We start from the raw sequence: 15,248 nt of genomic DNA, 5'->3' as shown, positions 1-15,248 counted from the left end.
CTTGTTTAGGTTGGTCCTCAGCGCTTGGGAGTAGGTAGGGACGCGCTGTAGCATTTCCTTTGCCCTACTGTTATGATAGACTTGAAGTTTGGCTAAGGCAACCTCTTTTTCCAAGTTGGTCTGGACTAGGATTGTCTCCATTTTCATCCATAATCCCACTATTTCCCCCCGGAGTGCAGTCGTAATCCTGTTATGTTGATCTTTAAATAGGTTTTCTAGGGTAGTCCTTAGAATAAGAGACTGCTCCAGTGCAGTGCCTCCAGGCAGTCTGGGGTCCAGTGGGGTTTCTTGTTTTTCCTGCCCTTTTTCTGTCACATTTTCTTGTTGGGAGATAGTCTGCTCCGTTTGGTCTTTATTCTCGCTTTTGGAGCGGGTTTTCATCTCCGATCTGGGAGCTGTGGATTGCTTGCCCTTTCTTTCGCTGTGGATGCTGTTAGAGTACTGTGCAAATCTTCGTTATTCTCTATAAGTATTTGGTCATCATTATTTATAGCCTTTTTCAGTGGTGTACTTGGATTTTTCGATTTTACGGCCAGGTCCGGATTATCGAGATTGTTTCGGTTTATCGGTTCCATATTTTCCCTGGATGAAGAGTTCTGGACGGCAGCTACTGAATTGCTTAGCTGCAGGAGTGCAATGCTTAGTGCAGATTCTGTTTTATGCTTGTTGACCCAGAGCTTGCCAGGTGGGGGGGGGGAAGAGATCTCAACCCTAATTACCAAAAATACCTGGAAGAGATCTCAACCCTAATTACCAAAAATACCTGGATGTTGTGCTTAGTTTATTATTCGTTCTGGGAGGACAGAACTGTGCACATTATTATATATATTCTCAATATCATGATATAGTGATATTACCTGACTTTTATTAATCCTGTGTTAAATATATTTAGTACCCCTAAAATGTTTTGGATATAGATGTCTTGAAGTAGCAAGTAACTCGCAATAACGGTCACTCAGACAAGGTCCGACCAATCAGGGCTCGACCGCATGGGACACTGAAAACGTATTGTTATATATATTCAAAATATCATAAATATAGTGACATTAAATAGCTTTTATTAACCCTGTATTAGATCAAATATATTTAGTACCCCTAAATGTTCAAGGTATAGATGTCTTAAAGTACGTGGCAAATAACTCACACTAATAACGGTCACTCAGACAATGTCCGACATCAGGGCTCGACCGCGTGGTGTACACTGAGAACAACTGTCTTTGTTTATCAGATAGTAGATAACTGTTTGTCTTCTGGCTTTGAGCTAATGGTGGCATTCTCCACAGTTGTTTTTCTCCCACTCTTTTCCTTTTGTATTTTAACAACTTTTCTCCACTAATTACAAATCACATCCATAGTTTTCGTGATGATAGTGCAGGATATTCTGTCTTCTAGTTTGAGGAACTTTACTCTGCATAAGTAATTTCAGATTCTTGAATATCCGCTGCCAGTTGCTTTAAATTCTGATCTCCAGGTAAAAAAAAGTAACTAATCTCTAATTCTAAATTGCTCAAATTTATATGAAATACATTTATATGGATTGTTTATTATTATGCAGATTGTTACATGATTCCTGAAATTCAAACCAGTATTTACAATTTTCAGTGTTTTTTACAGATTAAGACAGAAAACAGGTCCTATGAAGAAAACCTCAGTGAAACAAATATTTTGGAACCAAACAATTGCAGAGAATCAGGAAAAATATCACTTTCAGAGGAACAGTCTCCAAGTGATCAAAGTAAATATGGGTTAATTTTGTATATGAACTTGTTTTACGAGTGATGGTATTTGACTTGCAGATATGAGGGTAATGGGAGAAGTTGGAGGAATGAGGGAAGGCATAAATAAACAAGGAAGCATGAATACCAGTAAATACATCTGACAAAAGACTCATCAACATTCATACGAGGTTTTTATACTGCTGTGTCAAAACTTCATCTGAAATTTTACTCGGATCATGTCAAGGAATACTTCTTTTCAAAATTTTAACTGACAAGATATATAAAAAAAAAAAATGTGTTTCTCAACATGGTAGAAAAAGCATACTTTCTATCATGTGGAGAGACCCAGTGATGGCAGGGACTCACATGTATGTTTCAAGCAGTGGGGGCAAGGGAATGTGATATTCACAGTGTACACTTTGAATATGTAAAAAAAAAAACTCCAATTTCAGTACCTCCTTCTGCTCTAGCACTTCCAAAACCAGGCGTCTCCATAGCCAGGTGGAAAGGAGCAGCAGTGCATAACACACGCTTCTTGATTAGACCGGGGTTCAAGCCCATCACTACCAAATACGGAGGATGCAGAAAGGTCAGGGAATGACCACCACATATCCCGGAGCAATATGGCCTTAGTTGCTAATGCTCCTAAAAACCAAATAACAACAACAATTTCCAAAACCAAGCACTAAATTTTCAGAAAACCGAACCATTCACACCAGTGCAAGAAAAAATGAATGTTGAAACCAAGGAGGTTCGTGACAATTTAGTTTGGGAACTCTTTGCAGAGGAAGAAATGGATACATTACTGTTGACTAAATACTCAAATGACAGTATGAGTAATAATGTGAACTCTCGCATTGTCATGATGCAGCATCCACTCACCTGTGTGCAATGTATCTTCAGATTGGTGGAGAATTTTCTTTGAAAGATTTCAGATAGTTTCTTGTATAATTTAGCCTACATTACAGCGAAAAGTGCTTTGAAAAATCAACCCATCACTAAAACCATGAAACATAATTAACATTTAGAGCTGTTAATCCAAATCTTATCTGCCATTTCAAGAGTAGTGAAGATGTCAAAATTGGATTCTTTATCCATAGGGAAGTTTACATCACTGGTATAAATTGCAACCATACATATGTGCTCACAAGTTAAACACAAAATGACTATAACTGATTGCATGTATTTATTAAGTGTATTAGATGTACTCATAAGTAAATATACTTGCTATTACAGTAGATCTTGGATGAAAAAAGATTTCTCTTAATAAGTTTTAATACAGTTTGTAGTCTGTTTTTATAATGTCACTTGTTGCATTAAAATTTTTGAAGAAAGTAAAAGCAAACACCAAATTTCTTTGGTCATTATAAAAACACCCGTGTGTTTCTCAGAGGTATCTTGGAGCCCTCGTAGGCCTTAGAGCAAAACAGCCTTATGAGGCTTGCCTTCCCCTCCTCCGAATCCGTCGTTTTTCTCTAGACTTAGGTCCCAATGCTACGTACAGACTTGTTATTACTTTTTTTTGTATGCTGCACAAATAATAATAAAACTTTTTGTGCACTTCTATTGACATATATGTTCTGCTCTTGCCTTTGAATCAAATAGACCAGTTAATTCAGTATTATTTAAAGAAATTCTTTTAACTAATAAATTATTTGTCCAGAATTATTCGTTAAAAATGAATAAACAGTATTAAAAAACAAAAATATTAATTTTTGACTTTGATCTATACAAATAGTTATTACAATAGCTTTTTATAAAATGGTAAAACTTTTTCAGAAGAGGAAACAGTAGGAAAAAACTGTGGTTCATCAGCTATTAAGATTTCTCATATTAACCCTGAGGTAAGATTTATTTTTCAGAGTGATATACTGAAAGTTGTTCTTATTATATAACTATGTATAACTTATGAGAAAGAAAACATTAAGCCACATAACAAATACAGCAGCAAATTCCTGCTGCAGTTAAGGCTAAACTTAACCTTAACTGCAGCAAGAATAAGTTGTTGGCAGTGTTGCGATTCTGCTCTTATGTATCAAGATAACTAATATTCAAAATTAAATAAAATAAATAAGAAAAGATGAAACAACACTCGCCTTCAGCAGCGCGATTCTTCCCCCCCCCCCCCAGTTCCAAGGAGATGCACCACACCCACCAAAGAATGGGGGCTGCTTTTATAATAAATAGATAATTGGTAATTAAATAAAAGAACTGTGAGAACTCACAAGCACTACCACTTCAAAGGAATAGTGGCACTTTTAGGTTTGAAAAGAAGAAGAAAAAAATCCGTCCATCAGTATCTGATGTCCTCAAAGAGACGTCTCTTTGGACAGGTAGTGTTTGTGAGTTTCCAGTTCCTTTATTTATATCCAAATACTGATTTATTATAAAAGCATTAATCTTTTTGGTGTAGGCATGCTTCTCCCTAGGTGGGGGTTGGGATTGTGCTTTTATACTGCTCATTGTATGCATCAGGATTTGCTATATTTTTTATGCAGTTTAATGCTTTCTTTTTCATATGTCTTAGTGATATTACCACATTATTTCCTACAGTAAAGTTATAACTTTATCTACACGGGGCATTTGAAAAATCTCTGACCTGAGTAAGAAAGGATAGTAGTACAGTGTTAAAAATTTCTGTACTTAATGTATAACACTTCAAATAATAATCCACCAAGTTGCATGCAGTTTCAGTAATGTCTTTTTTTAATTACCAGTGCTGAATTCCACAAAGTTGTGTAAATGAAGAAAGATTGGCAAAATGAGTCACCACGCAGTCATCAAATATTTGGGGGGGGTAAGACCAATGCCAGGCAATTTCATGAGGATATGTTTACAAAATTAGGGGAGCATCCCCTTCCGTGGTTAAGAAGTGGGCAGCAGAATTTAAATGAGGGAAGGGTGAGCTTGGAAGATGACCCATGCTGTGGAATACTTCCATAAGTTGTTGGCAGTGTGCATGATCTGATTATGAGTAATTGACGAGTGGCAGTTTGGTACATTGCCAGCACCTTGGGAATCTCGTCTGAATGTAAGTATTTCATAATAACAGAGATTTTTGCTATGAAAAAGGTATATGCACAATTGGTCCCAAAGTTATTGACATCAGATCAAAAATGCACAGGAGTTTTCAAGTTAGGTGAATTTGCAAGGTTTGTGTTTGTGGATGAGACTTGGTCCATCACTCTTAGCCAGAGACAAAGGAGCTGTCCGAAGAAAGCCAGGTGATTCTTTCTGCCGGAAGTGATTTCATTGGGGGTTTTTTTTTTTTTTTTGGATACTGATGGAGTGGTGCTATTTTTTTATTTTTATTATTTATTAATTAAAATGGTCCCAGCCAACCAATGGCAACCCCACTGTCAGTTACGCATAATTTAGCAGTACTCTTATATACTCCCTCTCCTGTTTGCCCAAGTACAGTGAGGGAAAAACTGCCATGACCAAAAAAGATTGATGCAATGTTGCTCTTCTTCATAAAGACCAGACAGTCACAGGGTCATATTACACAGACCTTGTGGCACATTATAGACTTAGTTACTAATGTGCCAATAAAACCCAAACAAACAACCAACCAACCAACCAGCACAGACCTAGTAAGGCATTTTCATGAAAACATTAAAGACAAACAGCAGGGAAAACTTAGCAAAGGAGTCTTGTTCCACCAAGACAATGTGCATGCTCACAAGTCTGTCATTGCCATGGCTGCACTGCGTGAATGCAGCTTTGAAATCTTGGACCATCCTCTATATTCATCAGATCTAACACTATTGTACTTTCACCTATTTCCTAATTTGAAAAAATACCTGTCTGGCACCCAGTTTCCCATTGACGGTGAAGTTATTGCTGCAGTGGATGCATTTCTGGAAGCCCAAGAAAAATCTTTCTTTTCAGCTGGAATCAATGTATTGCAGCATCAGTGAGAAAAAATTTATTGATTTAAAAGGCGACTATGTTGAAAAGTGACATGTTACCACACTCCTTGTATAAGCCTTTCATACTCAGGCCATGAACTTTTCAAACACCTCTCATAGCTTTACTTTACAAGAAGTGTAGTGTTGTTGAACATACTTCCATGAGGGCATTAGCACTTTAACAGCAACTTAAATTACATTATGATTTTCATGAAAATATATTGACATGTCAAGCTATCTTTGATAAAGTGAGTTCCAAAAATTGAATTTTGTTTTCTTGGTGAAGTTTAAAAAGTCAACTATATAACATAATTTGATGCTCCCATGGAATTTTTTTGTATTAGTGTTTGCCGTGTGGTGCAAGGAAGCCCTAGGTTTTTTCTGCACCAGTAAAATAAAATAAAAATAAATAAAAACCCTTATGTGCTCCACTCATCATAATAATTAGTTGGCTAAAATAAAATGTCCTGCAATCCAGTCTAACCTCTGTTCCTGTAATTTGAATTTGTCCCCTATTCTATTATCATTTATAACTTTAAAAATTTCACCATCCTTCATTTTACTTGCTCTTCTCAGAGCCTTAAAGATCCCCCTCTATGGTGCAAGTCCCTATAGCCTGCATATCCAGGTCTTTCCTCAAGTCGGTGCCCTTCTGCCAGTTTCACCAAGAGCATCACTCATCTTTGACTTTTTCAAGAAGTTTGTCTTTCTTTAGATATGGTCTCCATACTTGGACACTACTGCAGGTGTATACTCCATTAGGTATATAGTGGGATTATGAGCACCCTACTCTATAAATGAATGTCCGAGAAATCTTTGATAGGACACCATACACCCTTCTTGATGGCTTTCTATATTGCATGAGAACTTTGTCTGTCTGAATAGTAACTTACATTGATAAAATGATGATTATCCTTTCATCAGTGCCATTTAAGAAAATCATAAACAATAGTTTGTGGCACAATTTGAATTGCTTCTAACTGGCCCAATTTGAAGAGTAATCATTGATCATGACTCTTTGCCTCCTGCACTGTTCCCTCATCTTGCAATCCTTCTAAAGATCTTAACCATGATACCAACATGCTGTAGTTTATACAGTAGCTTCTTGTGCAGATAGAATGTCAAATGCTTTGCCATAATTCTAATGAATGTCAGAGTGAATGTCAACCAGATTAGTTAAACAAGATTTCCCTTTTCAAACCCTTGCTGTGTTTCCATCAGAATACCATTTTTATCAATAATCCCCCTGAATTTCAATTTTAATCATGGCTTCCATAATTTTCTCTACTGCTGAAGTTAGACTGACTCGTCTGTAGTTACTTCACTGTTAGAACTATATATGATGGCACTTCTCCAGTCCAGTGAACCTCCCCACTAAGTCCAATGATTCCATCATAATTAATCTTAATGGCTCAGTGCATTCTCTTTTTGCTTTTCTCAGAATTACTAGGAATATGCAATCAACTCCAGGAGCTTTACTTCAAAATCTTGCAATCTAAGCCCAAATCTTAGGTGGAGTTAAGTGGCATTTACTTTGTAATTCTGGTTAAATATTCTGGTATATACCATGTGTGTGTGTCTTTAATACAACATTTAAACTACTTTTATATCTGTATTCTGAAATAAGCCTTTAATTTTATTTGCTAATTAGCATTGATAAGGCATGGAAACTATTATATTATAATTCCGTATTGGATTCTTACGACAGGAATTTTTTTAATCTTTTTTACTGGGGGGTTGGGTATGCTCTTTCTTGAAAATAGATGAACTTTGGTGTACTGTACTTCTTTTTCTATATCAGAGTAGGAAGATCAATATTTTGTGTCATTGTGTACCTACATCTCCAGTACTGATGATTTTTTTTTTTTTTTTAACACCATGGCGAGAAGTTAAACTAAAAATGTGTGTTTTCACTAGAATAAGAAGGTTCCTGAAACATTACCATTAGTAGTGGCATATGATGCAAGAAAGCAAGTGTATACAGCATCAGCCAAACAAACAAACAAACAAACAAACAAAAAAAAAAAAAACCACTTTCCATTTGCTCCAAAAGTTTGTCCAGTTCTTCCTTGAATTTACTTAAGCTATCAACTTCCACAACAACACATGGAAGTTTGTTCCAGCAATCAACCACTTGCTGGCTAAAGACAAATTTCCACATCTATTCTGCAGCTGTCTTAATTTCAATTTGAATTTATGCCCCCTCAAGCATAATCTGAGCAAGAGGAAGAATCCCATCAGGATTAAGCTTCCTCAAACCGTTCAAGGCTTTATACACCTCAATCCAATCACCTTGCAAGTCTCCACATGCTGCAATTTGCAGAACTTAAACCTTTCTTGATAACACAACTGTTTGTTCTTCGCACCAATCTCATTGCCCTTCTCTGTATTTGTTCCAGCAGCTCTACATCCTTCCTAACATGAGGCTTCCAGACCTGTATGCAGTACTCAAGGAGTAACCTGACCATTGCCTTATACAAAGGGATAATCACCTCCTTATCCCTACTAGCAAAGTTCCTGTATATCATTGGCAAGACCCCATGAGATTACCCCCAGGTCTTTTTCATTCTCCACTACCCGAGTGTACTACCACACAGTTTGTACTGTACTCTGGTGTTACTCCTGCCCATATGCAGTAGTTTTCATTTGCCAATGTTAAACTTTAGTTGCCGCTTCTCAGCCCATCTGCCCAACTTTTCTAGATCCTTTTGCACCAGCATACCATCGTTACTGTCATTAACAACCCTGCCAACTTTTGTAACATCTGCAAACTTGGACATTAAGTCTGTTATACCTTCATCAGTATCATTGACAAGTATAGAAAACAACAATAGGCCCAACACCGAACCCTCGGGGACTCCACTAATAACATTAGTCCATGAAGAGCAGTGTCCATTGATTACCACTCTGTCTTCTGCTCAACCATCCTTTTTTCCATAGCAGCAACTTTCCTTTAATGCCATACTATCCCAATTTGTACAGCAGCCTTTTATGTGCAGCAGTGTCAAAAGCCTTCCTGAAATGGGCACCTCCGTAGCCAGGTGGGAAGGAGCTACAGTGCGTAGCACACGCTTCTTGATTAGACCGGGGCTCAAGCCTGTCACCACCAAATACTGAGGATGCGGAAAGGTCAGGGAATGACCATCGCATATCCTGAAGCAATATGGCCTTAGTTGCTAATGCTCCTAAAAACTAAAAAACAACAACCCTCCTGAAATCTATGTATATGATATCAAAATTATTTTTTGCGTCCAGTTCCTTTGTGATCACATCGTAGTATCCAATCAAACTGGTCAGACAAAATTTCCCCTTAACAAATCCATGCTGTCTCTGAACTCTAACTGCAGTCTTGTCTAGATAATATTTTGCTTCATTAATCAGTGACTCCATTACTTTTCCTGGAACAGAAGTTTAAATAACAGGTCTGTAATTACTCGTGTCACCCTTAGTGAATTGGGGATATATTTGCATTTCTCCATCTGTACAGTACAGACCTCTCCTGAATCCAAGGATGTCTCATATCATCCAAGTTTCTTGCGATGAACGACTAACTGGTTAAAATAAATTTATTAAAATAAATAAATGATATATACATAAGGATGGCCCCTGTAGCCGAGTGGTCAGGAGAAGGAGTGCAGTAGCACACGCTCTTTGAGTAGACCGGGATTCACACCCCTGACTGCTAAATACGGTCGATCTGCCAAACCGCACTGGACCAGCATGGCAGATTATGGTCCATTTCCCTCAGAATGAATTGTTGCGGAGGCTTCCATCCTGCAGTGGGTTAATAATGGCTGCAGTTTACCTTTTTATATATATATATGAAATATGAAAACGAAGAAGTGGAAGGGGAAAAAAAAAAGTGAAAAATAGGAAAACAGTACGTGTACCTGAATGCGCGAAGCAGCAAAACAATTCGGCATTAATTCAGACTTAATTCTACTTAATGATTTTTTTTTTTTTTATATAGGTTCTTAACATTCTTTCTCTCTTTTTTTCTCTTCAACTAGGCTTGGCATTTTGTGATTAATAACTTCTCCATCTATATTTATTTTTATTTTATTTTACTTTCATTTGTAACACTTATATATATATATATATATATATATATATATATATATATATATATATATATATATATGGTGATTCACTACCAGTGCGACCAATTGCAGAAGGTGTAGGGGGCACAAAGACGAATCGGAATCACATAGCATTGCAGGGTTCGAAATGCCTTCGTCATGCGGTCATGACGTTGAACGGGAGGTCGCGTGAACAGCGATCCCGCTGGAAGTCAGCATTTGCGAACTGGTTCCCGAGGCAGTAGGATGGATGAGTATTCAAACGTTGAACTGGCCGACATGCACCTCGCGTATGGAGCTGCGGACTGTAACGGGCGTGCCGCTCCACGCTTGTACCAGGAACGTTTCCCACACAGGCGTGCTCGTCATCATACAATTTTCGCACATGTGTACAGAAGGTTTCGTGAGACTGGTTGTTTCGCGAGAGGTACCATGAATCGAGAGCAAACGAGGAGGACGCCACACAATGAGGAGAATGTCCTATGTCTTGCAGAAGGCAATCCGAGTACGAGTACTCGAGCGATAGGCCAACGATTGGGTATTTCCCAATCCACTGTATGGAGGATACTGTCAACAAACCAAATGAATTCATACCATCTGCAATGTGTCCAATCATTGGAGCCTGCAGATTATCCACTCCGGAGGACTTTTGCTACCTGGTTTCTTCAACAGAAACAGTTCACAAATGCTGACTTCCAGCAGGATCGCTGTTCACGCAACCTCCCGTTCGACATCCTCTACCGCATGATGAAGGCATATTTCGGACGCTGCAATGCTATGTGATTCTGATTCGTCTTTGTGCCCCCTACACCTCCTGCAAGTTTGTCACACTGGTAGTGAATCACCCTGTGTGTGTGTGTGTGTGTGTGTGTGTGTGTGTGTGTGTGTGTGTGTGTGTGTGTGTGTGTGTGTGTGTGTGTGTGTGTGTGTAAGATAAAATAAGTGTTAAAATATAATATAATAAAAGTGTTAAAATACATAAAAGCTTTCAATGCGAAGTGCCTCTTCATCAGCTAGTCGGTGAATGGTGTACTTCAGTATATATCAATGGTTGCATTAGCAAAAGTCAGCTGGGCATGATCATGTATTATAAGTCTGGTGTCGGTAGGACAAAATTATGTATACATGATGCTCTCATAATTATGACTAAGGGTTTGTTGCCCTTCCTTTAATGTAACTGGATAGATCCTATCCACTCTAGGTGCCTTTCTTATGTTTAACTTCAAAAATTTCTCCTCCACTTTTCTCATTGTTATTGCAAAATCATTTAGTTCCCTATTAGAGTTTTATAAACTTCTGGCCTCCTTCTCTACAGAATTCCTCATGTATGATTGTAGAAGTAAAATACTCGTTCAGTTTGTCAGCTACTTGAGCATGATCATGAACTGTTGAACCATCGATATCAAGTGGATCAATCTGATTCATCCCCTTCTAGAGTTTACATAAGTAAAGACATCTTTGCTGTTTTTATTTGCATCCTTGCCAAAGATTTCTTGTAATCTGCCATCTTATATCTACCATAGGCTTCCGTGTTGCCTGATAATATACATCCCATGCATTTTTCTTCTCTGCCATGAGTCTCATTAGTTCATCTGATATCCATTTAGGTCTAAACCTTGAATGGTATTCCTTAGTTGGTATGAAAAGTTAGTAGTTTCCAAGATTAATTCTCTCAATGCTTTCCATTTAGAATTTGCTGTTGGTAACATCATCAATTGGTCCCACTGTATAAAATTTAAAAACTGTCTGAGACCACCATAGTCACCTTTACGAAAGCAGAAACCCTTCCCCCCCCCCAATGATAGTTACATCTTTAAGTAAATCCCATATCAGTACACTATGATCACTACCACCTAATGGTTCTTTTATTTGCAGATTCTTAACGCATGAATAATCACTGCTGATAATCAGATCAAGAGTATTACTCTCTCTGGTTGCATCTCAAACATGCTGCTGTAGAAAACAGTCATCCAATATATCCACAAAATCTTGCTAGTGACAAAAAAATCCAAAGTCCCAATCAATATCTGGGAAGTTAGAATACCACATTATAAAACATTCTGATTTACTTGCCCACTCTATTTCTCTGTACAGTTGTTTGTTGTACTAATCAGCATCATTAGGCCTATAACACTCTCCTATCCTCATTTTTGCTTTCTCAGTGCTTATGTCACACCAAACTGACTCAACATTGCACTGGCCACCTATGTCAGCTGGGTGCACTGCTTTAGAATTTGTTTACTAACTAACAGTATGACCCCTCCTCCCTTCCTATCCAGTCTATCCTTTCTGTCATAGTTAGAAATGAATTAATCACAGTTGCTAAATTAAACTCTCTATGTAACAGACATGCAGCTTGTGCCCATGTAACCACCCAGCTTGGATCTTTTCATATAATCTCCCTCTATTATAGACCTGGAGAGTCTATAACACCAAGCATACAATATCTTCAAGTCAATGCTCTACTACCTGGACAAAGAATAATAGTTTGCATGGGTACCAACTGTTGGAGGACTTCATTGCAACAATTCTATCCATGATGTTGAACAGACCAAATCATTTACCCACTTTTAGTTCTACTCACTTGGAGAGCAACATTGATGTAACAATTGTAACAACTTCAATAGCACATGTTTACTTACTGGTGTGTCCATGAATCATGGACCACGTCTGACCATAGAGCTACAACCTTCATCCTAGTCAGATAGATTCAACATCCCCCTCCATACTATGACATAATCAGGTATAATATAAAGAAAGTAGATTGGGACACCTTCACAGCAGCAATAAATACCTCATTACAAGGCGCCTCCGCAGCCAGGTGGGCAGAAACAGCAGTGTATAGCACACGCTTCTTGATTAGACCGGGGTTTGAGCCTGTGACCACCAAATACGGAGGATGTAGAAAGGTCAGGGAATGACCACTGCATATCCCCGGAGCAATATGGCCTTAGTTGCTAATGCTCCTAAAAACCAAATAACAAACAAACACAAACCTCATTACAAGGAAACACCACAGAAGCCTTCAGAAACCTGGAACCAGATGACTGTAATAAAAATAACAGAAATCATAACTGAAGCTGGTAATATCGCCATGAAAATCATAAACTGAAAAAAAAAATGCAGTTCCTTGGTGTGATACTCCAAGCTGGAAAATCTCCGCTGAAGGGTCTACCAAGCTAGAATCTGAAGTAAATGCTCTCAAAGAAATTTATAGAATTTACAGGAATGAATATACCTCTCTCATAGGTAAAAAGAATCCTGGAAAGCCCTTGTGGGCACTGTTGGAAATGCTGACCCATGTGGAGTAGTTTATCGTGTAGTTACAAACATGCTATCAACAGGTGAAATAGTAAATGCTACAACAAAAATGGAATGGATGGCACCCTTAATCATACTTGGGACGACTCCATAAACAATATTCTAGATACCTTATTCCTTGTAGGAAGTCAGTTTCTAACAGAAAAACAAAAAAAGAGATTCACAGTAGAAATCAATCCTACAGCAGTGATGTCTCTAAACCCTCATTCTCCCCCAGATGAGCTAATGGCATCCCTAGAAAAGACTAAGGCCAACAGATGTCCTGGAAATAACCTTCTGGAGGTGGAATATATTTCTTGGACGTATTGAAAAACTGGGCAAGGATTCAACCGATCCTACATCTTACCAACCAATAGCTCTGCTATCTGTGCTTGGTAAGTTCATGGAGAGATTACTCTTGTACAGATTGATGGCTCACCATACTCAGGCATGATGCAATCATATAGACAAAGTGGTTTTAAATCAGGCATACTCCACTGTAGATGCCATAAATTACATAGTTACTACAGCTAACAACAGTACAGAGGAAAAATATGGTTTCACACATTAGCACAAACAGTATTTCCATTGACTTTACAAGTGCATTTGATGCACTGTGGTAGCCTAGCATTCTCAGAAGGCTACACTATGCAGAAATACTTATAAACCTATACAACTGTGTAAAAAGCTACCTGAAAAACAGGAAAGTCATAGTAAGAACAAAATACAGTCAGTTCTGCTATAATGTGGTACATATGTTCCTAAGAATCTCCACTTTATGGTTTTGCGCATTAAAAACAACAGGGCTTATGGGAAAAATAAGGATAGGGACAGAGCACTCAAAAAAATGTTCAGTCGGGTAAGTAAAACACTAAAAAAAGTTAGAAACCCAGTAAAATTGCTAGCACAGGTTTAACCATCTTAAATTTCTAATAAATAAATATTACAGTAAATATAGCACTTTACCTTGACAAGATATGAAGTTTGCTTGATTGATATTTCTGTTCACTGACATTTTTTTTTCTTTTTTTTTTTTCTTTTTTGGATTATAAAATTTAAAACAGTAAAAAAAGATAAGCAGTCAGTAACGATGAACATGGGACTCACAAATTGCAAAAGTAAGACAAGTTTACGAGGCTTAAAAAAAAAGGAATGAAGAGAAGACTGTAAATTTATTTGATTTTTATGAATGAAGATTTCGTGGATGGTGGAAACATTTCACCATAATAATGTAAAAAACCCACGGAATTATTCCAGCTATCAGTATTATCACAAATGCACTAAGATCAAGTTTACTACCCGTTTATGATTAGATTGCACTAACAGAAAACCCAATAAACTAGGAACTGCAATTTCCCCCCCCCCTCTTTATGGTAGTGACCTCCAGAAATGTGCCTCTCTACTCACGCTATCCTGCCTCGCCAAATTTCTTTTCGAACAGAAAAATGTGAGTCAATCTACAATATCACCTATTATCTTACGAATACAGCGAATGGCAACAGTGTGTCTCCAACCAATACAACTACAGTAAATGGGAAATATATCTCTCCCACATTTGATGTTTGACATTTTTTTAAGGAGGAACTCAGTGCTGGTTGAGCTCCTAAATACAAATCTTGGACAAGTTGAGACAATAGCGTTTGCCGACGACTTAGTCATGATAGTCAAAGCAAATTCCAGAACAAATCATGCATTACAGAAACTTCAGAAATGGATAGAAACCCAGCAATTCACTGTCTCTTCAGAGAAGACAGAAGAGACATACATATTACAGCGCTTAGCACAATAATCATAGGAAGTCTTCCAAATTAGAAGAGCTGCCTAGCCACAGGTAATCCAAATAATACCAGTCACAAATATTCACTGAGGTCACAAACAGTAAACTCCATAACTCTAAAAGTAACCAACCCAAGAATCCCTTGATAAATTGCCAATAGAAAATCTATATGAAATAGCACCATGAGTGATTCCAAGCATACTGACAAAATATATAGCACTGCTCCTTTCCCCTATATGAACAGCTGCGCTTCCTTTACATGACCTGAATTGACTATGGGACTGTATTTGATATGTAGCCGAATAGTTTTGTAAGCTGCATGTATATTTAATTAATTATTTCATTACTTACTTCTATTATTAAGAATATAGGTTACTTATATGGTGTGAGTTTTGTTTAGACCCCCCCCCCCCAACCACCACCTGGTGTGAGTGAGAATGATGGATGCTTGATTTAAAAAAAT

At 37.7% G+C, this 15,248-nt stretch overlaps 1 protein-coding gene across 4 annotated transcripts in view; it reads left to right on the top strand.

Annotated features, from left to right (window-relative positions):
- The window catches only part of Gnf1 (germ line transcription factor 1), a 397,251-nt gene that overhangs the window by 115,048 nt on the left and 266,955 nt on the right, over positions 1-15,248 (top strand). For 2 of the 4 annotated variants that reach the window (XM_090376044.1, XM_090376042.1), the window contains 2 exons: positions 1,615-1,735; positions 3,498-3,562. In XM_090376044.1, coding sequence (XP_090232170.1) covers positions 1,615-1,735; positions 3,498-3,562 — 186 coding nt within the window. Of the gene's footprint in view, positions 1-1,602; positions 1,736-3,497; positions 3,563-15,248 lie in introns of all 4 variants that reach the window. The other 2 variants (XM_090376043.1, XM_090376041.1) reach the window with 1 other exon arrangement.

Source organism: Mastigoproctus giganteus, chromosome 6 (assembly GCF_048544385.1).
Source record: "Mastigoproctus giganteus isolate SK-2022 chromosome 6, ASM4854438v1, whole genome shotgun sequence".
NCBI lineage: Eukaryota > Metazoa > Arthropoda > Arachnida > Uropygi > Thelyphonidae > Mastigoproctus > Mastigoproctus giganteus.
Note: the sequence above shows the minus strand (reverse complement) of the source record. Positions and strands in the feature narration are given on the sequence as shown.